Source organism: Haliotis cracherodii, unplaced genomic scaffold (assembly GCF_022045235.1).
Source record: "Haliotis cracherodii isolate W230 unplaced genomic scaffold, xgHalCrac1.p SCAF_2, whole genome shotgun sequence".
In the NCBI taxonomy this organism is placed as follows: Eukaryota; Metazoa; Mollusca; class Gastropoda; order Lepetellida; family Haliotidae; genus Haliotis; species Haliotis cracherodii.
The window spans coordinates 67,394,547-67,422,226 of NW_027266275.1; the positions used below are offsets into that span (position 1 = coordinate 67,394,547).

At 38.4% G+C, this 27,680-nt stretch overlaps 2 protein-coding genes across 2 annotated transcripts in view; one reads left to right on the forward strand and one right to left on the reverse strand.

The window, feature by feature from the left end:
• Nucleotides 1–4,287: 4,287 nt before the first annotated feature.
• On the reverse strand, nt 4,288–27,257 carry LOC139468400 (transcription factor MafK-like). The gene is made up of 2 exons (XM_071250349.1): nt 26,972–27,257; nt 4,288–13,935 (listed from the first exon to the last, which is right to left on the reverse strand). Exons 1-2 carry the CDS (start codon nt 26,981–26,983, stop codon nt 13,480–13,482), a joined length of 468 nt encoding a protein of 155 aa, XP_071106450.1. The 5' UTR covers nt 26,984–27,257; the 3' UTR covers nt 4,288–13,479.
• The window catches only part of LOC139468399 (kinetochore protein Nuf2-like), a 40,788-nt gene continuing 30,421 nt past the window's right edge, over nt 17,314–27,680 (forward strand). The window contains exon 1 of the mRNA XM_071250348.1: nt 17,314–17,391. The gene's annotated coding sequence lies outside the window, so the exon portion shown is untranslated. The remainder of the gene's footprint in view (nt 17,392–27,680) is intronic.

Genomic DNA, 27,680 nt, shown 5'->3' on the forward strand with positions numbered 1-27,680 from the left:
AAAGACCTTTAACTGCCACCACATAGGAAAATGTGGATAAAATACACGATATGATTATGGATGATTGACGAGTCACCACACGTCACAATTCAGTGGGCTTCTCTCATGAGAGAGATCAGAACATTCTGAGGAATGAACTGGGTATGACAAAGGTTTCCAAGGCTTCAGACTCCTCTCCAGAAACGTTTCAGGTTCATCATCTCTAGTGAGAATTTACGTCGTTTTAAAGTGAATCCAGCTGATTACCCAGTGTGCTCACCATGGATGAGTCTTGGATTCACCAGGGACGGTCGGGTAGCCTAGTGGTTAAAGCGTTCGCAATACTGTACATGCAATATATTTTACAAGTATCTTCCGTCTGTTCCTTCATTACATGTTAGGCAGCCTATTGGTTACTGTGTTCGCTTGTCACGCCGGAGACCCGGGTTTGATTCCCGACATGGGTACAATGTGTGAAGCCCATTTCTGGTGTCCTCCGCCGTGATATTGCTGGAATATTGCTAAAAGCGGCGTAAAACCAAACTCACTCACTCACTCACTTGGGCTCACCGCGACCAGCCAGAGACGAAACAAAAACAGTGGAAACATCTGACTCCTCCGAAGAAGAAGGCACAATCTGCTCCATCAGCTGAAGAGGCGATGCTTTTGAGTTTCTTGGATTCTGGTGGACTACTACATAAAGGTCGGACCATTATGTCAAATATTACGCTAACCTGCTTTGGTAACCACGTGAGAATATTACGGCTGAACGTCATGGAAACTCACTATAAAAGGCGTTTTATATCATCAGGACAATGCCCTGTTGTCGCCATGGCTGTAATGCTTGACCGTGACCTTGAATTCATTGAACATTCTCCGTATTTACCAGATTTGGCACTGCCAGATTTCCACATCTCCCCACACTTGAAGAGAGTACTGTCTGGCAAGAATTATAACGACTTGAATCAAACTTACAACTGGACCACTAAGAGTCTAATCCGTATTTATATTTGATGTCATTCTATTGTTTAGACGCTCCATTATTTTTCAGGAATGGAGAGTTGTTTGTCAATTATGCCTTGTCTTGATTTCAATTAATTTGCACTAGGAATAGACGAAACTATTGTTAAATATTTTGACAAGGGAATAATTTTTTAATTTTGTCAGAAAACTTGTGTCGCCAGCGGGCTTAGAATCCGCATCGTGATCCGAGACGTGTAATTGCCGACCTTATCTACGGCGACACATGACGGTATGGTGTGAAATGAAATTTTAAATATTTTCATAATTATGCACAATGCTTGAAAGCACAAAAATAATATGTATACAATGTTGGGTTAGAGCAGGCAAGCTATAGCAATGTTCAGGTTTATAAACCTATAACGAGACAAACACGAATCAGGTAAACATATCCTTGTTCGGGGCGCTATATTTCCTGTCAGCATGTATTTACAATGCAAGCGATTGATGAAATACTAGTTTAGAACCCCACGAAATTATGAAAAGCCGTGTACAATGCACTGTAAATAACTCGTGACGGAGCTTAGTGGAGCGGCAGAGAACCTATTCCTCGTACATCACGCAAGAGCCACTCACTCAGTATAAAAATAGAGACTATAAAGAGTTCTGGTTTATTTTTCAAATATTTTCCAGAAGAGAATATTTTGTCAAAGTGTAAAAACAGGGATGTGTTTAAGTAGGGGAATATTCCCATAACTCTCCATTCCTTTAGAATAATGGGCCTAGGCCCCTGTGGGTCCTCGAGTCAATTAAATTAAGGAATGGAGAGTTACCTGGAAATTTCCCTAAATGTAACTGCTAGGTTGATATGCTCTAAAACCCGATGGAATTTGCCCCCAGCAACCTATGCTTGTCGTAAGAGATCCGGTACTGTATTACATACATAGCTATATTGCATAGCCCTCTGAAGGGTCTGTGAAAAGACTTTATAATAATTTCACTATTTACGTTTGTACAAAGGACACGACACGAACAGGTGAAGATCCGCGTTTGAATTGGTCTTCAGCAACTCATGTTTGTGGTAAGAGGCACTATGCTTTTCCTGAGAGTCAACTGTCGATGGGGTGGTCAGGCCTGCTGACTTGGTTGATGCATGTCCTCGTATCCCAACAATCTCATTAAAATCAGATCTTAGTTCTGGCTACTGCTGAACAAAGATCTGAGGACATCCCATTACAGGTCACGTCAGACCGACCTTGCACGAACTTTGACCGACCAATGGAATGACATTAGCCAATCAGAAGGCAGCTTTCTCGTGCTTTACGGCACTAATTTCAAATTGGCAACTATGCTTCGAAACATATTTTGACAAATTCTCGATTACAAATTTGAAACCTGAAGAAAAGAGCATTCTGGAATGGCTAATAGATGGTCTAGATTATATGGATTCAGTCGTTAAGCCCGTAACTATTGTTCGGAATACCCTGTGTTAAAGTTTTGGAGGTTGCATGATTAGAAATCACATTCCGACTGTCACTTTCATGATCTGGTAAGCGATGGTCTGATTGGTCATTCTGATGTGACCCCTAATGGGATGTCCTCAGATCATTGTTTAGCAGAAGCGAGAACTAAGATCTGATTTAAATGAGAGTGCGTATCCCAATTGCGTAGATTGATGCTCATGATGTCAATGACTGGATTGTATGGTCAAGACTGGATTATTTCCAGACCCCCGTCATATAGCTGGAATATTGCTAAGTGCGGCGGCAAACAATAAACAAACAAACAAAACATGTCATCGTATCGCAATTACATAGATTGTTGCTCATGATGTCAATCACTGGATTGTGTGGTCAAGACTTGATTATTTACACACCCCCGTCATATAGCTGGAATATTGCAGAGTGCGGAGTTAAACACCAAACAAAAAAACTAACACTAGTCTTGCTTGAACTAAAATATAAACCAAAATAAAGGACAATTGTTTGAAACCAGACAAAATTATTCATGTGTGTGTGTGCGTGTCTTGTTTTTGTTTAACACCGCACACCAACTATTTGATGGTGGTATGTAAATAATCGAGTGACTGATATTGTGAGCAACGATACGCTCCGTATGGGTACGATGACTTGCCATCTACCAAGTCACCGAACCTGACCTCACGACCAGCATAGGTTTCTGGGGACCAATTCTAACCCAGAATCAAAGTTTTAATATTATTGGAAAAAAGTATCTCTAGTATTTCCCATGATGCAGGTATAATCGAACAATGCTTCAATGTAATATAAGTAGGCCCATGTTTAGTGGGAAAAGCCAATGTCAAAAACACCTTTTCTCATAGTGCACTTTTATAGGGACGTGCATGTGTGTGTGTGGCTGCTTGTACTAGTCCAGACTGATGCCGATTTATAGTGCTAGCTCACTGAGATACCGTGTCGCAGTTTAACATGAATACCCCACTCAGACACAGTATACTGACTCCCGAGCCGACCAGTCCTTGTTTTAGACCCTTAATGCCGAGCGCCAGACAGGGTAACAACAAGTACCATCTCTTAACGTCTATTGGTATGACGCGGCTGGGGATTGAACCCCGGACCTTCCGCTCTCCGGGTGCAAGCTCTAGCACAAGACCCCGAAGGCAGTCGGAAATCCGGAGGAGATGCAGACTTCAGATGACCACCTGCATTGAACCACCCCCACACGGTACTGACATACCAAGGATCATAATCAGGGCGAATCTCTTCCAACCAACAATCACCAAAACCCTGGCACACCTTGTGGAGAGACTTGCTGTGGTTCAGCTAACCAAAATAAGGCATGCTAGGCTGAAACAATTTTGTTTAGAATGGGCCCATACTAGTTCACATGTACAATAAAAAAATTTGATAGGAAATGACTTCATATTTTTTTTAAAATCTGATTGCTACTTTGAATTTCCTGTATTTGGCAATGATCATGATTAGGCATTCTCAAGCAGATCAGCAGATTATGTTCCTAAGGCTTCACCATTAGCTAGCAGGCCCACTAACAACTACAATGGGTTTTTATTAAAAAAACGTATATCTCACCAGATGCATCAACCATGTCCGCCCATGGTCACACTTTAGTCTAACGGGAAAACAAGAGATATAATTTCTTAGAATATCACCCAGAACAGAAATGTAATTTCTTTTTCTGTCGATTTTGTTGTTTTCTCATTCAATAAGGCACTCAGCAATATTCCAGCCTATTTCAGCAAGGTTGGAAACTGGACTTTAAGTCAGTAACTCCCAGGACTGGGGAAGATGTCACAAAGCTGTCATCATGCTTGAAAAGAATTTCTGACACAAAACAAGTGTAAACTTTACTTTTTATTCTGAGAACACCAATGAAACATTTACAAATATTTACTTTAGACCTATTAGCATGCCTAAACTTTATATTTGAACTTCAAAAGGGTAAGTTCATACCCCTCACAATTCATTGATAAACCCTTAAATCAATTTTTTGAATTTTCATAAAATTAGTAACAGAGGTTCACATAACCAAAACATGTCATATTTTTTAGTTTTCATGGTATCAAAATCTAAATAACAATTTTTTAAAGGAATAGGTGTAAAATAAATACAAACTCAGATGATATCAACAATGACAAGCTGTCTTTAAAGCAACTGATATTCCCAATCACTGAAAGTTTCTTTCTGAACAGAATATTTCAAATTTCAACATTAATTCCATGTTGGAACTATCTTACCTGAAAACATCTTTCAAGCCATTCTATAATACAGAAATTTATATCTTTTTCAAACATATATTTTTACTTCATGATGATATGAAATAAACACTGAATATTTTCATCTGAAACTTTCAAAGTAATTGGGCCTAATCCAGTCAGTGTAGTCCTCCGTTTGTGTACACAAAGATCCTATTCACACATGCACATCAATAACCATTGATGCATTGAAACCATGTTTATCCACACGTTAACAAAAAAGATAAATACATAAATATATAAACATTCGATGCACATCAATTCAAATGAAAAAAGTTTCTCTGATTTCGCCATTTCAGTTTTCCTCCCAAAATGATAACATGAATAAAATATATAAATAAAATATTTCTAAAACATCCTTGCAAACTACATGCAGATAATGTAAATAAGTGTAAGTGAATGATGTTTATAAAAGCTTCAATGTCAAAGAACTCTGACTGCATCTTCATTACTGAACAAAGACCGATAAAGAGATCCTCTACTCACTTCATCAGGATAAACATGGCTTCACCTCAACCCAATAATGCTGCCCGTCCGACAATAAATAGCACTGTGACAACCATCAGTTGCTTTGTAGATAAGACAAACCCATATGATGAAAGTACAAACACAATTTTACAAAAAAGACACACGTTAAATATTGTCTGAGTACATTTGATAGCAACCTCCGTACTGGAAGTACTTGGTTATACAGACACTGGCTAAAGCGAACAGACCAGGCCTAGAGATGCCAACGTTTTCCATGTTAAACTGGAACCGTTTTGAATTTGTGAGGAAAGGCAGAATCCATACTTGAATATTTCCTACTGGAGTTAACTGCCCTTTCATCATTCTGACCCATTCAAAGGGGTGTCAGGTGTATTTGAACATCTGAAGATGACTGGGTCTATTGAATACACCAGCAAATATCCCTACACTAAGAATGGATTCATCCATTCATTTGGATTTTATTTTCCATAAGCCAAATGTATTTAATTTTATTAGTTTGTAACATGTCACTCCGCAAGTTTCAAGAATCGTATGGCAAAATGTGTGTGCATCTTTAGGCCTATGGTTAATATAGGAAGTTGACTTCGGGTGCAAATATGAACACCCCGGTTTAAGTGAAAGAGTTCGTGGAGCTTTTAGTAGCTATTCATACAAATATTCTTTTGTATTCAGTGCATCAGCTTTAGAGACAAAACAAGGAATTATTCAGTCTTCCACATAAAACCAAAGTGTTCTTTTATGCAGGTTGAAATTGAAGCCAAGAAATCCAGACTGCTTGTGAGCATATCAAGTTTAGTCGATACTTTTAATTATCTTAATATATGCATTAACAATAACTCATAAGAAGACACTTTCCCATTTTCCTGATTTGGAATCTATCATAAAAAATATAAAGACTCAATTAGCAGCCTGGATTTGTCAAACAACATTAAATGTTTAGGATGTGACACTGACATGACACAAAGTTTTGGCGAATACATCGATGAGATGATATCAAACCAAGTAAACCCTGGTATTGTCAAACAAAAGAAGTCGAATATATGCTGATTTCCAAGGGCCATAAACACTGTTGCCATCATACTACCAGGCTGACCTGAGCAGGCTCTGCGGCCTGATGAAGTGGGAGACATGAACGTCGTTGTTGGAACCAGCCACACTGAAACACGCCCCCAAACACTGCCATGATGCAACTGCCTGGCGTCTACATGATACAATGGTTGGTTAGTTGGTGGGTACGTTCTTGTGACAAATGGATCTAAACTACATTTAACTAATTGAATGAGAGACTTCACAAACTCTGTACTGAGAACATCAATTTTGAAAAAAATAATTATAGATCCTTTTTCAATCACAACACGTGTCCAAAACAAAATCAAATTTCAACCCTTGAAAATATATCAAGTCCAGAATATCATCATAGGACAACCTGCTCTATGTGTTTTGGTAAGAAATTCAAAACTGGAATCTCTCAACGAACATCAATGCGAAGACTGCCAAACATCATATTATAAGATCAGTGATGCTGACACAGGGTGGACTCTAGGAATTTTCTGTCAAGGGCCTTTTATGTGAAAAATTCAAATATTCCAGAGGTACGCCCTTAAAAGCACAATGTTAAAATACTGCATTCTATTTGAAAATGTGGGCCTTTTTCCAAATTTAGGGGCTAAAAGCACAGAGCCCCACCCTAGAATTATCCCTGCTGATATTTCCTTGTGAAGTCTCTCACAGTTGCTAAGGGCAGAGCCTGTTGTCCTGAGCCTGGTACTAAGACAGCATGTAATCATTGGCTATATACAACCAAACTGCAGTGCCAACCCAGAAATGCTTCGAGTCAACACAGCCAGCAGCTCATTATACTTAGTAGAAAACCTGGCATAGCCCACACAACACTGCTTGACTCCCACGTATCTCAATCATGCATGTACTTGTACAGGTATACAATAAAAATATATATGAAAACATGATGAAAAATAGTGTGTCCACCTCTCAGGTAGCCTTCTGTGGAATGCTTCAAACATAAACATTCAAACTCTCTTGCGAGATGTCATAAATATTCCTCTACGATATTTACATTTGTCTGGTCTGGTGATCAATCGAGAACCTTCTCTGAAGGTAACTCACTCACAATGGAATATGATTTCGATGGAAGGTGGATGGGGTGATATATTGAAAATGATGCAAAATGTTCCAAATCTTGAAATGATCAATAAATAATTTTGACACTTATCCATGGTGATAAATTCAAAAACAAATAAACGGAAAAAAATAACAAAAAATGGCCACAATCATAGCTCAATCTTAGCAATCATTCCACACAAACTGAGCTGCCTTTGGGTAAACATGATAATTTTATTGAACGTTTTGACTTTATGCAGATTGAGAACGCCTCAAGCTTTACCCGCAATGCACACAAATAAATAAATCAAGCAACTCTCTGTACAACCAATAAAGCACACAGGCTGCACCCCAGGAATAGCTACTTACTGCTGGACAAGAAAACTGGCGCTTCATAAATTCACTTCAATCCTACAATATGACTCCAATAAATAAAGCTGCCAAAAGCTGACCCTTATTATTTGAATATTCTTACTTTCTTAACTTTCTTATAACCTTGAACACAAGTGTGGAAACCATAGCAGAATATTCCCACAGGTTTTGATAACTAGAATGTGTACACAATCTTACTTGACAAAGATTGTCACCAGTAACAATTTTGTTGAAAGCCTGACTGATCTTGTTCCAGGAAAATGAATCTCCACTCCCTGCCCAGTGTTCCCTAGTACAAGAAGCAACATGCCAGACACAGCACTCATTCCCTCAACTCTACCAAGCCTCTGAACCCTAGCCTTGAACAACTTCAACACTACACACATCTTACTGACTACAAACCAAATGTATCTAAAGCTTGGACATTTCCACAGATAAAGGTTTAGCCTTCCCCAATAGAAACTGGTCTCCCAAAGGTGCAAATTCTTTCACACAGGATACAAATGTTGAATCTTCTAAGCGTTCCCTTGAACCCATCCTACATTGTGCTGACTCGAGGTAAAAACTGGTATCCCCACCTTGGGAAAATCATACACACCCCTGCCCCACCCCCCATTGAGAAGCCATGCATACCCAGCTCTCAGCAAGCACAAGCCTACCAATACATGGGTAGTCACTCTGTGAATCTGCTGGACAAGCACCTGCCCCTACAGGGCCGCACACCACACAGCTCATGGTCTGATTACTAAGTACCTCATTTCTGCCTCACCCCTAGGAAAGCCACACATCAAACACACCGTGCTGACTGTGCACCTAACCCCCAACCCCAATAGGTAAGTCCCAACGCACTCTCTGTGCACCTGACCCCCACCCTCTACCCATGCAGGAAAGTCCATCACACATCCTGTGCACCTGACCCCGCCCCCACAGGTTAGACCCACACACACTCTGTGCTGACTCTGCTTAATCAAACGATAGCCCCACCCCTATAGCACTGCAGTCCCAGAACAAATTACATGGCAAACATACATGCACAAAGTCTGTCAACCTAACCTTGGAAACAGTCTTTTCCTTATTTTCACTAAAACAGCATATACAAGGCACATAGTACTTGCTTGGAACAAAATGTTCTCAAAATATTAAATGTTATCATAACTTGTTAAGAATCTACCTATTTGACTGCCCAGTTGCCTGGTCTGTTCAGATAGCATGACGTCCGTCATGTTTGAAGGTACGTGACCAGCTTGTCACGTCACACTTGCCTGTTTCCTCTTCCACATGGAGAGTCCAATGGCAGTCTCACAAATACTAATTGAAAATATTTGTTCGTAAACTGTGAACTGGTAATGATAAAGCTGTTACAAGTGTCAGTAGCGGAGTATATTGGATGTTATGATTTCATTGTTTGTCAACATCCCACGATCTTCAACCAATTTAGCTCGTACAATCCCATACACCGTGCTACTGACATGTGACTAAGTGTCAAACCTACCCAATGACATCACGAACAGTCCTTAGCTATCTAAGCCTGAAATCATTTTACATCTGACCATACATTACCAATCTATAAATCATTAACCATAGGCACACTTTGGGAAGATATGTCGATATGGTTTTTTTATTACGTGATAACACAATATCAGACCAATTGTATTACTCGTTTTACAAATCAACCTGTCACTCATTAGCTATCCAAAAATTGTCATGGGATATGTGTAGTTACTTCTAATTTATACCTGCTACAATTACATTTTGACAATGTTCTCTCACATGCTCCTCATAAGACTTAACCTGGACCAAAAGAAAAGCATTTTTCAACACAAAAAATGCAACACATTAACTTTTTTTTATCTAAAAAGGTTCTCTTTTTTTATACCTTCTGCTACCAGGTTTGTATTTTTTCACAACCATACCAGCATAACTGTTCAATATTATTTCCCTTTTCCGTAATCCTTTTTCTAAGTTGAACACGTTGGAATTATTCATTACAATGAAGGGAAGGCCGTCACTGATGTTGGCAACAAGAGATGCTGTATATTACAGATTTAAACATTCGTAAAACAAGTAAACAAATTGGTATGCTCTAATTCAGAAATAACAAATCCTACTGAATTGCACACTATTAACAAGGTGTTAGAAATCAACCTTCTAAATATTGATTAAAAAAACATATCAACTGAAGATAGGTTCAAAATACACAAGTCTGTAATACATAAACATGTACGTCTAAATCAGGAATTGCATGAAAATACAGAAAGGGATGTCTCAAGACTATCATTGACAAACCACTCCTCCAAGACACAAAGCCATTCTTCAACAGAAACATAATAAAAAATATACACTGTGCCCATTTCAAGGTTTACACATATATACTATCAATACAAGAAGTGCCTATGTCAAGTTAGCAAAGACTGACAGTGTTAAATGATGGCATGTCTCATATTCCTTCCACATATTAGGGACCTACCATTTCCTCTTTGGGTGGCGATAGGTGAAGTGTAATTTTTTCGAAATATATTTTATCATTAGGTCATAAAGGAAGAACATGAAGCATTTATCATCAGGTCATAAAGGAATAACATGAAGCATATCAAATTTAGGCAGATAAAAACTATATTGTCACTCAAAAATGAATTTCTCAACCGATGCCGCCAAATAGCAAATAGTATGGCAACAATTTATCAAATTAAAATCTGTTCTTCCTCCCTCGAAGATCAAATGGTTGCTCCCTTAGACACCAGCAGTCCTATTTGTGGACTGACTCAATTCATGCTGGATATTCTTCAAACTATCATTGACAGAATAAGTAATATAAACCATATTTGTCTACAGCATAACATGCCATTCATGGCTGTGAAACAAATCAATCTTAAAAACAAAAGAAACAAAAAATAACTTCATTTATGAATGAAAATCTCAAACTGTTTTAAAACAGAATGTCTTTAACCAGACAGGACATAAACAGTAATCCTATAGAGTACTTTAATTTTGGCATCAAATTTCACAGCATCCAAGAATATTGACAAAGAGACTCCATGTATAGTGATCTCGTTAAGTCTGTCATCATATGGCTTGATGAACTGATGTTGGTAGTAACAAAATGGTGGTAGCTAAGATACAGGTTCATACGTCTGGTGGGTAATTGTATGATGAAACATGTGGTCTAATCACTCAACTTGTTGCACACTTACATCACCATTAAACAGATCAGGGCATTGCTACCTGAACATGATCAACTCATTCAACTTCAAAAATAGTCTTGAATCTCTTTGGAACAAGGTGGCAGACCAACATGTTTGAGTTCCTGGCTTAAGTATTTCTGTGTGATTGAGTTAAGTAATATATTCTGTGTTTCCCAACTGTAAGTTAGCACAGTTTGAGTAGGCAACAAACCTCCACACTCATGCAATAGGTGCCCCGTGAAAGTTACAGACAGACCGCCACAGCTTGGATGGAGGAGACAAGGCACTTTCAAGCCATGTAAAGCATATTTGAAAAACATATTCCAAGCATCATTTATCTTAATTAACAAAATCTGCTTCTTAAACATTTCTTATTTCTTTCTCTTGACTTACTGTGACAATGTTGACTGTTAATTCAGTGTATAGCACATACATGGGGTAAGAAACTGTAATAGGGGAGGTGTTCTATGAACTGTGGGTGAGTCTTGAGGGGGTGGGGAGCGGGAGACTGATATTAATGTTTGCAAATCTGGTTTTCCTGGTGAATGCTTCATGTTCCTATCAATTTCTGCAGTATGTGCAGTTTCAGTTTCAGTTAACAGTTTCAAAGTAGCTTTTCAAGTAGAGTGAGTGAGTGAGTGAGTGAGTTGGGTTTAACACCGCTTTTAACAGTATTCCAGTTATATCATGGCGTGTCAGCATTATGTGGGAGGAAAGACCGAAGTGATGCATTCTCAGACGTTTACCACTCCGGTGAAACCCATGAGCACGGTTATGGTGCTGACAAACCAAGAAACATAATCAGGGCAAACCGGGATTCGAACCCACAATCATAGGTTTCTGGCATGCCCAAGGGACGCAACTCTGCACAGCAAATTGCGGCGCCTCAGATGACTGGGCCACCTGTGCCCCCCTTTTCAAGTAGACAAGGTCCTGGTCACTGAATGGTGTTAAGCACTAGATTCTGTACACAGCACTTTGACAACAAGCACTTGTCTACTTTCTAAGATACTTATGATTCCATTGGCATTGTATAATAAAATTAAATGTTTCTTTCTTGAGAGGGTATTTGGAAAATAAGAAATTTACGTATCAAGAAAGGTTCATATCAAACTTATTTATTTTAACTTGAGACACACTGATGCAGTGTATATTTATTGTAAATCCTATAATCCAGTTTGTTAATCTAGTTATTTACTATGAACTCTTAAATCCCTTGGGGGAACGAGCGTGAGGGCGAAGGGTTTACACTAGGAAACAGGGGGCACTTATTACAGTGAGCGTGTCATACATGGTTCAATAAACCACAACATTTCTCAAAAACACGGAGTGTCTTGTTCACTCAGTCGTTAATCCCTCTCTCCAATCGCTCCAGTACAAATTATTGTTCAGTCCAGTTTACCTGGGCTTCCGTTGACATTTTGATTGAAGCAATAATGAGCAATATACAATGAAAAGTGTCACGAGACTAATATCAAAATGATTGCTTTTCAGGTCATTGAATTATTGGCTACACAAAATGGAGAGTGTTACAATCTTGATGAGGATGACGATGATGATGTTATACCCTGGTACAATGTAATCTATTTCCTCTTAAACCAATCTCATTAAAATCAGATCTTAGTTCTCGCTACTGCTAAACAAAGATCTGAGGACATGGGATGTCCTCAGATCTTTGTTTAGCAATAGCAAGAAGTAAGGTCTGATTTTAAAGAGATTGCTCTTAAACAAAAAATTAAATCAAGAACATTCTAAGGAGGGTAATTCTTAGTGCCCTCTCAATACGAACCATCATAAATAAATTTGATTATGCATATTTTAACCAGGTTCTGTGTAGCACTTTTCTGTCCTCAAATAGACAAGATTTGTAGCATTGATCACATATATCCAAATTCCACATATAATAATTAACCAACATCAACAAAATGCATCAGTTCTCCAAATGTAGGAAGAAGTTTTGAATCATGTTGCAATACAATAGGTCTCAAAATGAAGTTCGATGGGAATGAGTCATTCTAATAATACTTGACCAATTTTGATAAAACTGCTTGAGAATGTAATGTTTCAATGAGAACTTATGAATACTTAAGTTGCATCGTGAGACTTCAGATTTGGTTGATGAATGGATAAGACTATTGGGACCTTTCATGATGAAACTATGATCAATCAAAATGATACTTCTAAAATCTGCAAATATGGTTAGTGTGCAGAGCTATGCAACTCAAAAAAATCGCATCTGAATGAAATGATCTGTAAAGATATGGAATGACAACCAATGTAAAAGTACTATGCTTGAACAAAACAGGTTTCAAAGTCCCAGTCAACTTTGAATGAAGATATGAATGCATATACACTGACAAAATATCTTAACATAGCGTATTTACAATATTCATTTGACAATCTGTCAACAAGTCTCTTTAAGGCAATCGGGAATTTCTTTCGCTCTGCAAAAGGTTGATGTCCTCATCACTAGATGGCAAGCAGCATAGACCATCTCTGACAACAGTTGCCATGATGGTGGCGTCCTGAATATAGAGATGCAAGTGTTCATACTATGCAGTGTTACAAGTCTCATCAGCTAGGTGGCGCTCGCTGCAGTGGGAAGCCATAGTATCTACCGGACGCCTGCTATGATGCTGAACAGGGTCGCAGCCCTTGGATCGGTTCTGTCTTCACCATGATTTTCTCGCTGGAAGAAGTGGTCACAACGATTGGATGGGGTAGAACCTTGATGCGATGGTGGTCAGCAAAGTTTGACAGAGCATCGTATTTGGACCGGAGAGCAGTCAGTTCCATTTTGACAACATCATTCTCCCGCTGTAGCCGATCCACCTCCGCCTTTAAGCCCTCCTTCTCCGTTTCCAGCTCCTCCTTCTGGGAGATGCGCTTCTCGCGGCAGTTGGCGGCATACCCACGATTCTTGAGGGTGCGGCGGCGCTGCTTCAGCTTCACCACATCGTCCCTGCTCAGCCCCTTCAGCAACCGATTCAGCTCCTTCACAGACAGTCCAACAAGCTCATCATCACTCAGGCGGTTGGCTGCGGCAGAGGCCTGCTCTTCGGATTTTATCTGGGATAAAAATATCTGAAACAGAATATACAAAATGTTAGCGTTCAGTAGAACTAAATAAGTAAATAATGTCTACGGATGTTTGTGGAAATTTCTAATCTATTGACCACCACAAGTAACAAGAGAGATTCATAATGCACTATTACAGTGTAATCCAGGTAAAGTTTTTAACACTATGCCCAAAGATAAACAGGGGCACAGGTGGCCTAGTGATCTTAGGTAAGGTGCCACTATTGTCTGTGCAGAATTGGGCACACCAGAAACCTAAATATTGTGGGTTTGGATACTGGTTCACCCCGATTATGTTTCTAGGTTTGTAGGCCGCATACTGTGCTCTTGGGTTTAACTGAAGTGGTAAATGTTTGAAACCTGCATCACTTCAGGCTTTCCTCACATATGAAGCAGACATAATATAACTGTTCGAAGCAGCGTTAAAGCAAATTCACTCACTCAACAACTCAAAGATAAAATGAAAATGCCCTTTCGTATATAAACCACACTGATCACGGTAACCAATATACGTCACAAACTCCTAAGTATAAGCATGAAGGTATTGTTTGAGTAGCAGCACTAAGCAGCTCAACCATAAAGCTGAGGGCAATAATCAACCATTACTTAGTATCTATGGTTCAATAACAGGAATACTCTTTGCTTCCACAAATAAGTCTCTCCAAATTAGGTCCATTGGCAGGGCAATGATTTCTCAGTACATTTCTTGATGAAATTAAATTTTGAGAAGGAAAACATTATTTTTGTCTCCCTAACTTCTCAATATGAAATCTTTTCAGTAAAATTCAACACAAAGAGGGTGAGGTGAAATGAGACATAGCTACGTGCATACATGTGTGTGTGTGGCTGTTTGTACTAGCCCAGACTAATGCCGATTTTACGGTGCAGTTTAACATTGACACCCAACTCAGACGCGGTATACTGACTCTGAGACAACCAAGTCCCTTTTTTATCCCCTTTATGCCGAGCACGAGGCAGGGAAACAACAAGTACCATCTTTTAACGTCTTTTGGGATGACACGGCCAGGGATCGAACCCCAAACCTTCCGCTCTATCCACTGACCACGGAGGTGTCATTACAAATTAGGATGGATTAGTAAAATATACACTGTATATATATACTAACATTTCTCTACAGTGAAGACAAAAAATTGAAATGTAAGCATATTTACCATGTCTAATGGATTATAAGCCATCATTGTCCTGCATGAATCGATATACATCCACAACAATAGGCCACAATTATGTTATCTCGTTAGACTGAATTGATGCAATTAGTGACAGCAAGCATGGGTTTATACAACACCACCAGATGACACAGCTTCCTAGGCCAGCTCAAATCATGCTTACTCGACAAAACGGAGCATCAGCTTCCTGAGGTGTATCACACCAGGAGATGGTCACGTCATGTCCTCGTCACCATATAAGACACGTTCAACTTACTACAGCCTTCAGATGTTCACAGAAATGAATCTAGAGCAATCATGAATGTGCATGAGCACTATATTATATCCTGAACAAGATGGCTACACATCATGTCTTTGAGGGAGTTATGAGGTCCTCGAGGCTTGCTGCTGGAGTTTTTTCAAATCTCAGAACTCACAAAGTTTTTGAGAACACTAGAACACAAGGGTTAGTACAAGAAACCCTTGAGAGCAGATGTTTTATTTTTTGATTTACAGATTTCTTTTGTGAAAAACATTGGTGGAAATGTGAGAAAAATGTACAAGACATTCCATATTATTTTTTATGTTACTTCATGTAAAATACTCAAATTTGTTGGTCAAGGATGTTTTGATAACCTTACATGTACCCTGGTACAACTGTGTATAACTTGAAATATAAACCCCGCCATCTTGACAACAGACATTTTGTTCTCTGAAATCTTTGAAATCCCATGCTCCTTGCAGTGAAATGGCTCAACGTCATGTATTTTAACACTGACCTTAGATATACCCAATGCAAAGGGCCTAAACAAAAAACAATCTGGTTTGGCAATGTGTAAACAGCATTGAGCTGTCTCTAAGACCCAAGACAATAAAAAAAAAAATCCATCCAACTCAAGTCTAGAATGATTGGGCAAGTCTAGATTGACCTGGCTCAAGGGTCCCTGAAATTAAGCATTGTTATGGGCTTCATTCGGTTTTCATTTTTTTCATTTTATAGATATATATTTTTAAACACCCGTTATGATAACTTTCTAGGGCTAAATGTCAGTCTATCCTCAAGGGATAAGCCTTACTTATATTATCATATGAATATTTTACAATCATGTTAGCATGATGATCACTTTGTCACAACTGAAACTGACTCCATATTAAAATAACGTTTGAATATCCCATTGATTTGTTTATATCATGTTACTAGGACTACATACTATAAAATTATCCAAATATGACAGTACAATGTCTGTACTTTCTTGACTGAAGTCTAGCTACAGCAGCGTGTGAGCGATTGTTGTGTTACACCAGAGGCAGCAATATAAGAGCCACGTACGTTACAGTCAAGACATGACAAGACAAATCAGTGGTTGATAGAATGTCCAATTGGGAATAGTTTGACCGTAGCCCTGGACAAAATGTATTTAGATACACGTATAAAACGATCTGGTCATGTATACACTGAATTTGATTGAAGTTTTACCTTTATTCAAACATATAAAAGTCAGAAGGAATGTGTGCATAGTCAGAGAGAAATGCAAACATCAGTGACTTATAGTGTAACGATATAGTTCTAGATCATTTTTGCCATTAAACAATGTATCACATGACTAACCATGTGTCCGGGTATTCCTGTAGGTACCCGGGTCTTTCTCAGTACCCACCCGACCCGAGTACCTAAGTTACCCGTCCCAGCCCTAGTCTGTACAGTTTTTAGTGCAAGTCTTCAGTCATAGCAACTCAGGATCTGTAGTCTTTAAGCACAGCGCATGAAATAGCCCCTACAGGTCACTCTAAATCGCAGTAGTGTCTATTTCACAACACATTGTTTACTGCCAGTGTTAGGTTGCAAAAATATTCCGTCTCAAAACCCCTACCGGACATAAAACCCAACCACCCCAAACTATGTCATGGCCCATGTCAGCTACTCCGTATATCACAGTGGTATGTTATATCACCCAGCACAACAGCTGAAACACTATGTCTACAACAAACATATCTGTCACTGATGTGTATATATAGCCCAGAAATAAAACTCACAGGTTTGAGTTTCTGCCACGCCCTGGTTATGTTTACAATCCCCAGTAACACGATGCATTATGTAAGTGTAGAGGACCTCCTCCTAAATAAACATATGACGCTGCTTGTGTAGTGAAAACTTAATATGAACATGATCAAACACTTTTTAAGATATACAATATTCTTTGTAAAGAACATGTTGTATCAGAAAATAACACGGATAAGGCAGAGATTTATCTAGGATTGCAAACCAAGCACCTTTAGCAGGCAAATCGGGAAAAAGGTTATAGTTCATATTTTCTTTTTCTATTTTCAATTAATATTGCTTTAAATGCAATAACGTAATCACAACCATATCTATAAAGCCATAACATTTCTTATTCTAGTATTAACATGATCTGGGACGATTTTAATTCAAACTGGGAATTTTAATTGGGATTTGGGACCAAATACCGGCCTCTGTGCATGTGTGGATAAATCCTTGTAAGGTGAATCAACAATAGATTTTTTTCTCTTAAACTTTTGAATCACTTTGCAATGACTCATAACAATTGCTATGCATGTGACATAGAAAACTTTTCCTCTGCGACAACCATGGTAAATAGGCCAGTTAATTAACCTCTAACTGTTGAAAATGAGTTTGTTGAGGTTTGGTGAAGGGTATTATGTGAATGTCATGACATTTAACAAGGTCAGTTAATGAAGTTAATTTTTCTTCCCTGTTTATTTTCTTACTTCAGCATATATTACCAGCTGTTTCAGTTCTACAAGATTTCCCCCAAACAATTCCTTCCTAGCCATTGTAATTAAGACACTTGTTGTAATCAACAATTCATGAATAAGTGGGTCAAATCCCTTTTTTTCTTCCGACACCAATGTCATGAAGGTCTGAAAATATATAAACCGTCCACACTTCACACAACTGACGAGTCCACAGTCAAATACATCAGATCATGAAGCTTGAATAGCTTCCCCGTCAACAAAGAGAGGGATATTTGATGACCTCACCACTATGTGATTAAACATTGATCAAGTCAGCATTCATCCACATTACTCATACTGGTCGCAGTGCTTGCCTGCCAGCCAGCCATGTCTCCTTGTGACATTCCCCCACTCATCCATCCCCCCCTCCGCAGGGCCTACAACACGTTTTCTCATTACGTCCCCCCTCTCTTCCATCCCTCTATGTGCCACCACATTTCCTCATGTAATCCCCCATCCCCTTCTCCTTATGTGCCACCACTCGTCTCCTCAATATACCCCCCTCTCCTCCGTCCGTCTCCCCATGTGCCACTACTTGTCTCCTCATTACGTCCCCCTTTCCTCCGCCCCCCTCCCCATGTGCCACCACACGTCTCCTCATTATACCCTTCTCCTCCGTCCCCTCATTATACCCCCCTCTCCTCCGTTCCCCCTCATTATACCCCCCTCTCCTCCGTTCCCCCTCCATGTCCCCTCATTATACCCCCCTCTCTTCCGTTCCCCTTCCCCATGTCCCCTCATTATACCCCCCTCTCCTCCGCCCCCTCCCCATGTCCCACCACACGTCTCCTCATTATACCCCCCTCTCCTCCGTTTCCCCTCCCCATGTCCCCTCATTATACCCCCCTCTCCTCCGTTCCCCCTCCCCATGTCCCCTCATTATAACCCCCCCTCCTCCACCCCCTCCCCATGTCCCACCAGGTCTCCTCATTGTACCCCCCTCTCCTCCGTTCCCCCTCCCCATGTCCCCTCATTATACCCCCCTCTCCTCCGTTCCCCCTCCCCATGTCCCCTCATTATACCCCCTCTCCTCCCCATGTCCCACCAGGTCTCCTCATTATACCCCCCTCTCCTCCACCCCCTCCCCATTTCCCCTCACACGTCTCCTCATTATACCCCCCTCTCCTTCGCCCCCCTCCTCATGTGCTACAAGGTCTCCTCATTATACCCCCCTCTCCTCCACCCCCTCCCCATGTCCTACCAGGTCTCCTCATTATACCCCCCCTCTCCTCCACCCCCTCCCCATGTCCCACCAGGTCTCCTCATTATACCCCCCTCTCCTCCCTCATGTCCTACCAGGTCTCCTCATTATACTCCCCCTCTCCTCCACCCCCTCCCCATGTCCCACCAGGTCTCCTCATTATACCCCCCTGTCCTCCGCCCCCCTCCTCATGTCCAACGACACGGCTCCTTGTCTAGCAACACAGATAATGTGTCACTGCTGGTGTGTTTGTAAATTCCTGCCTTCCAGTTGCTGGTCTCATGATCAACTGCTGATAAGCCACACACAAGTCACGAGCTTGATCCAATATTTATTATTAGAACACTTGACATTTATTAATGTTGATAATACCATTTGTCTTGGACTGAAATTATCTCAGGCTTTTGCATTTTATTAATGCAAGGGTTCATTTTTAGTTTGTGCATGAATACTTACTTATTTGTCTGTGATATCAACGGCAATAGGGCCATGTTTTAGTGTGAATACTTTGAGTGACAAAAAAAAATAAAATAATAATTTTTACTGGTCCTGTATGGTATTTGAAATTCCGCAGAATAAAAGAAACAGTTCTTTTCTGATAATGTGTCCATGGAAGCATAAAAAAACATTTAATAAGACATTAAAAAATAAACAGTAAATTAATTTGTGTGTATCAATTATTTAGTTCACCAGTAAATAAAGCCAATAACGTATATTTAAGTATGATAAAGGCAGTCTATCAGATCCAGATGGAGAGTCCACTAGATGTTAGCCAAGGATGAGTCTTCTAGGGCAGAATGCTTGATATCAACAATACAGTAATAGTCCTTCTGTATCGTAATCAATACGATCCTGGTAATGACACAAACAGCTGTGACACACACCTTCCATACCCTTTCCACCCTTGGATATTAGTCTTCCCTGCACTGTTTTCAAAACACACAATGAATATTTGGCATCCATATTTCAAAATGTGTCGCATGCATCGTTGGTTACAAAACCATTTTTCTCAGCCATTGAGACAGGTTAATATGACCTTCAAAGCATCTATTCCTCCCATGACCTTTCAAAGACGTTTAACTGTGCGAGTATCTAGGCAAACATTGCACTGCAACCATCAGATAACCTGTCTCTCTCATACACATGAAATACATCCCTTGAAGAGGAAATTCTATGCAAATTCATTCAAATTTCTAAATAATTTACAGTAACATAATTTTGTAAGGGATTACTGTTTTAAGAGATATTTTCCTCAGCTCCCACATAAATATTCATATATGCTGACTCAGCACATCTGCGAGCACACCTGCAGACAGTTATATAATTTCCAAGAAAAAAAAACCTACTTTACCAACATTCTCTTTTAAAAATTGTATCACTAACAGTCACTTATATATCTTGTCCTGTAAATGACCAATTGACCCAGTTATCTTTCAAGCTGATTATTTCACTAATCTCAAGCGTCCCAGGACAAGGCCTTCATAGCGTTAACAGCCGTCCCATTGTAAGGCGACCTAGCCTTCACACTCAACAGGGACAGTATATTCAAACGATCCACATCACAGGTATGCTGAGTCGACAAAATAAACCAGGTGCCCTGCTAAGATATGCTGACTTGACAAAAAAGGGAATGAGTTACCTCCCTTTAGTGATATGTTATCACTGTACCTTTACCTCATGTGATTTCACGTCCCACATTCCCAGTACGCAGCCATGTTTAACAGCTCACTGTTTAGAGCATTCTCTACACCAGTGTGCTCCCCCACGAAGACTAAATGACAATCCCTGCTGATTAAAACTTCAAAATTTATGTCAAGGCTTTCTCAGTTTTAGAAAAAACCCGATCTCTACTCAGAGAACAGTACCTCGGCAGGACAACACTATATTTACACCAATTGCTTCTAGATAGAATGGATAATATAAGTTGCTATGTTTGGTCATATACATGTATTTAAATCATGAACATAGGTGAAGTGGGCTTTCATAACATTGCTACGAATTGATATTATTTCAATTTATTTCCACTTGTATTATTGTTGATTTTTCACCAACATATATTAATCTATATTAGAGTGTGGAGGTACTGATTCAAATACTGAAAATAATCTCATAATATAGTCTTATAGTTAGTACATAAATTTCAGATTCATTCAACAACACAACAGAAGTCTTTATCTTATTATAAATATCTTCGCAAGATTAAATTGAAACATTTTCCGGTTAAGACCCATAACACTAAGATTTTGTTTCACATATGCTTTTAAGAATTATTACCATGTACTTAATTTGTGAAAACAATTTTCAATTTTGAATTTATAAGAATTTCTCTAGGTTTAAGAAATTGTTCATGTTTGTATTCTATTTCTTGATTTTATTATTAAAAAAACCCCAAGAAAACAAAAATATCCACCAACTTCTGAATAACAGAGAAATCTTATAAATTATCTAAACACCATGATCATAAGAAAACAACAAATTCAGGCCAAAGAAACATACACTGTAGGTAATCAAAGGCCACTGGGAAAAACAGCTGTACATAAAGCCGCTATAATCTGCCATGTCAACTTTCTCAGAAAAATCCTAAGAGGGGAAAACTGCAGTTAGTGACTAAACCAGAAACTGAAAATGCTGAGATTACCTTCAACTACATAAGCAAATTTCAAAACAAGGAAATATAAGAACCACACCCACAGGCAAAATGAAGAAAATGAAGAAAATGATTAACATGATTAAAATATACTGGACTGAAAGAACTCTACTATATCAGTGACCAAATACGTATACATCACCTTTACAAACTCCACACAACAGTATTTTAATCTTTCAATAGCTTTATCATGTCACAGCTCTTGTGGGTGGAGTTATATGAGGGACGTGACTCATACATGGATATCACTTCCTTCTCAAAAGTATATACCTTACGCAACATTTCTGAAAACAAAATAAGTTTCATTCTGAAGGAGATAAAGAGAAAATTCCGGCTAGTTCTATATCTTCACTAATCAATTGATGTTGTTACTGACATAATAAGCGCACGATCGTAAAAAAAGAAATTATTAAAAAAACAAAGTAAATGAAAAGCATGTTAAAAGGTTTTTAAAAACAACAGAGGCACTTTAAATACAGGATGAAGAAGACAAAACTATTCAAGAAGCCTAAACATGTTTTATGTTATTATATATTGATTTAGTTTTTTAAATCCAGCTACACAAGGCTGTGTCACATTTCTCATCTAGTTGATAATAATGTCAATAAACATGAAGTCGTTACTAGCTACTGAAGATAGAATGCCAGCCGATCCCTCATCCATTATAAGCTAGGAGTTTCAATGATCAACATATCAAAGCTTGCGGTAGATGAATATCTTTCTATCGGGGGACATTCCATCTGTGATGGCAAATAGTGGTAGTTTACTTAATAAATAGTTCTTTTCTAGTGTGTCCATATAGAATTCAGACTAAAAGTGCCATATTGTAGTTTTCATTTATGAAAGAAAATGAATAATAATTCTTTATTCAGTAAACATTGTTAAATGACAAGCATCAAGTTCTTCAAGCTTAATATAATACAATATTAATGGTTATGATGTTCAAGTTACAAAATGGCTGAAGACATGTTGAAGTAACTCTAAATATTAACTCACACTAACTCACTCATTTGCTCTTTGAGCTTACAACTAAAAAAGAGAATATTAATTGCATTTGATATTCAAGACCACAAAATCATTACTTGAATATTTCACCAACAGATGACATTTTATTGATTATGATTGATTTCAATACCTGTAACCATGACAACCTATACACTAGGCAACGTGACGATTGGCAATCACTGATATACTGTATATTACCAGGAATAAAGGTAGAGATTTACCATCAATACTAGAAAGTAGAAACACTTTTATAATATATTACAAGATTAATCAGGAAAAGCCATTACAAATCAATCAATTGTTTCACAAGAATCAGCGGTTTTAAACAATAACTCAATATCTTCCCGTGATGTTAAACATGCAAATTACATGAATGAAAGCAGTGAAGTGTAGCCTTTCCTTCCCTTGTTCCTTGGCAGCACAATGTTTAGGGGTTGTACACATTTGCATCTAGGCGACAGTGTTTAGACCATGTTCACAGTTCTATCTCGACTCTGCCCTTGCCACCAAATTGTAACAACAAATAAGATGCTGGGATCAAGGTTCTATTGACAAAGAAGTAATTAATATACACAGTGATCAAATTAATAATTTTCATTTTAATAGTTTGGGGCCAATTAGAAAATACTGTTCCTAACAACAAAACAGAACGACCTTTATTGTGATATTTATTTGTAATACTGTCTTGTGTACAATACTGTACATGCAATATATTTTACAAGTATCTTCAGTCTGTTCCTTCATTACATGCTAGGCAGCCTATTGGTTACTGCGTTCGCTTGTCACATCGGAGACCCGGGTTTGATTCCCGACATGGGTACAATGTGTGAAACCCATTTCGGGTGTCCCCCGTCATGATATTGCTGGAATATTGCTAAAAGCGGCATAAAACAATACTCACTCACTCATTACCTTTGAATGTGGCGTTAAACAACAAACAAACAAACAAAACAAATGCTGAGGCTGGGTAAGGGACAGCTGACCATCAGTGCCTCGGACTGAGAAGGTGCCGTTATCACGATGTGGTTAATTATTATCTGACAAATCACTTAATGTGTACCGTATATATTTTGTTTTACCATGTTTATGAAAATTTAATTAATCAACGAAAAATGCATTTATATGCATCCTGGTATCTATTCTAAGTCTTTCAACATTCAAATATGAAACAGAAAATTTAATACAGGAAAAGGAACCCCATCTATAGCAAAGACTCTCTTTAACAGGAATGCAACTTAAACTGAAAAATGTACAAGCCTGAATAATTAAAACATACCCCAAAACTTTGCAATTCTACGAATCCATTGGTTTAAGCATTTAATACCTTTAACATTAGGCAAAGAGACTAAGGGCAGCTGGGTGAGTACAATATCATGGCAGGGAACAAGAAATGGCTTCACACAATGTACCCATGTGGGGAATCGAACCCAGGTCAAATTCTTATGAATTGGGTAAAACATGGCTGTGGTTTGGTGCTGACAGACCAAGAAAGGATCAGACTCAGAGCATATCTGGGACTCGAACCCGTAATTTATTTGCATGCCTTAGAGATGCAACTCTGCACAAGGTGATGAGGTGCTAAAGCAGGACTGTAAATTAATAAACGGTTGTGTAACTTGATAATGTTGATAGGCCTGGTGACTGAGTAATGGCATATATATGAAGTAATAAATTCTTTCTGAATTCAAAAGAAAAGTTCGATCGGGGACCCCTTCAGGGGTGATTTGTGAAAAATGTTTAAGGTAAGGGAGACATCTTACTCCATGACCCACTTGCACAAAGTGATCTTAGCGCTAAGACGACCGTAAGCCTATGTTAATGTGTGGGAGTTACGATCATCTTGGCCCTAACATTGCTTTGTGCAAGTGGGCCCTGATGCTCCACTTCAAATTCTGCTGAAAGTTAAAGCATAGTTGATAAAAATATAAAAGATTTCTTCAACTGGGCCTAACACAATTCCACAAACAACCCCCTCCTCCACATCTATGTCTGTGCTGTTCAGCCCAATATAAACCAGGTTTATCGAGAAAACACAGTTTTTTACCCAAAATGTAGTGAGCACTGCTTTTCAATGTTATTTTTCATAGTCATTGAATGTCTGTTAGTCTAATACCCTCAAGGAATCACTATGAAATAAATATTGGACCTTGTAAGAAAGATAAGGGTTGAAGCAAACAAATAGCTGTGTAAACTAGGACTAATTTGACATCAGAATTAAATATCATCCCCATCAGTTAATAGAAATACAAGACTGGGGTATAACAAAACAAACAGAAATAATCATGGTACAAGGAGAGCATAAAATTTGAAATCTGAAAATATTTAGAAGAAACATACTTATTCTAAAATCTTGTTCTATAAACATGATAAGTAACAGACTTTGTGTTTTATTTATGTATTATACTACGTACATTGTCCTATCTCACTACACACATTTGAAGAATGTGATACCTTAATCATATTGACCTCTCGAAAGGAACAGGAATGTTATATCTTCATTTTATTTGGCAAAATGATAATTTTGACTTGCGAGTAATTCTGATGAATAAATAACCAGAAACAGATATCTGAAAACTTAAATGCTTTATTGTGCACACTAGGAATTAAATAAACTAGGTTAACACCTATCTTACAGTGGTATCCAAAAGTTAAAAAAACAACATATAATCATTAGATCAAAAAGACATAGGTTCCAGAATCAAGAACAAAGTAAACATCAATCTATCTCATTTCATAAAAATAATAATCCAGTCTCATATCTAAACAGATAACTGAAGAACTACATATGTTTAGCTTTTTCAGTTTAGTTTAAAAACAATGTTTAATGGGCTTTTTTGCTTGCTTTCTCAGCTTGGTCTCATTACTATAGAGGATACTTATTATGTGCTAAAATATCCACTAGCATAGACTGGTTTCATAAAATTACTTCTTGAATGTTTATAGTTTTAATTGTTTAACTGCATTAAGAGGAATTATTGAAATTGAAATCTATAAGTGAAAGATCATTCAAAATCAACTTGAAACCAAGTTGAACTGTATTTTTACTGGTATTGTGCCAAAATTATATTTATTAATTAACAGAAAATATAAAAAAAGGGATTTTTGTTTTCCTATGCATCCTAAACTATTTCCTTTCCACTTGATGACTGCATTGTCTTGATAATTATTTGTCACTAGGCCAAAAAGTCATCAAGTGGACTAATGACAACAGTAATCAATTATTGTGTATTCAATTAACTCTAGGCACTGTCTAGCACCATGACAGTGTCTCTAGGTTCAAACCACTCCTAGAATTATTGATGACTACAGACAAAGAACCACAGGTGCTAAAAATAAGGCTGAAAGTGCAGAAATGGAGTGATTACTACATAGCTAAAAATAACACGCGAGCACAAATTACACAACACGCGCAACCGTGTGTATTTGTCAATAGAATAAAATAGGTCTACATTTATCTTAAACAATCTGAACTGTGAAGGATGACTACTGAGGAATTCCGATCTTGCTGACACGAGAATTTACTCCACGAAAGGAATCTTTTGTTTGAGAATGATCATGTGACCAAATCCTTTGTTATTGAGGTCAGATATGCGTTGCTTGAAAACATTCCAACCATACGAGGTTAAAATTCGTAATTTACCATCCATCATATCATCACCTTGAATAAAAGGAGTCAAAAATAAAAATTTACGATGAAAATATGTCGCCATAAATCGTTCCTAAGACAAGGATATTGCACAATCCGAATTCATTGAGAAAGACCAAACCCGTCCTCCATGTAAACAACTCGGTTCACAATGACACACATAGTATGACCGACAAATTCTGACATTATTCGGATGTTCCTGGCTCAGATATGTTCATTACTTATCAAGAAATCATTTACAGATACAATTAACGATCAATAAACAGTCTGAAAACCACGTTAATAACAAAGGAAAGTTCATTGAATAGGCGAGTGATGAATGCGCAACACACATGCCATAGTTGCACGAGGCAGGTCACAATACAAAACAAAAACACAAGCCACGAGGGATTTAGCGGAAATATTGATATTTAAAGATCCACACTCATTTCAATCGATAGGTAATGACAAAACAATTCATATGTATCCAAAAACTGGATCTTTATGTCATATATGAGTAGAAATTGCTATGTGCGCAATAAGTGGTGTTACCCAAACAGGACGTAAACAAAGGCAGACCACGCTTACAATGAGAGTAACGGACTTTGCCTCGTCTCACGTACCTTTTTGCTCATATTCCGTCCACAATAATAGTCAAAACCTGTTCCTTTGCTCTCACTCTTGGAAGAAAATGGTACAATTCCCCCTGTAGAAACAATGAAGATGTCTCTAGTTCCTTGGTTTACGATAACTGTGTAATTACGTAGTTCACTAGATGAACCTATGCCAGTGTTTGGCGCGCTCGCGTACCGTGTTGATGATTCAGCAAGCACTCAGTGACCGAGCTATAGGCTGACTCAGCATTTATCCGTGATCACAACACTGTCGGGCCCAACAGAAACCGCTGAACGTTCGTTTCCAACAAAATCACCGCCGCTAGGAGTGGATTTCTAGATCCGGGAGATAGCAACAATGTCACAATATTCACCTTGTATCCTATTTGAAGCTTTATCTTCGAATCGTTCTGGGAGGCTGAAATCTGCTGACGTGAATTTAAAAATAGCTTATGTTTACATAAGTGATAGGTAAACAGAGCTGTAGTGATATCTTTATCTGTTTAAGATTTGAAATGTATTAAACATTTATAAAGCGTGACTGGCTGTTTTAACACGAGAATTAACATGATTGATTTCATTATGATTATTACGTTAAACTTTAAGACAGTTGTACTTCCCCGTTTTGTCTCGTGATTACAACCTAATAGGCTTCAAATATAGAATCACCACCTATGGCATTTTCCAATTTAGACAAATATTTCCTGTTATATCCACC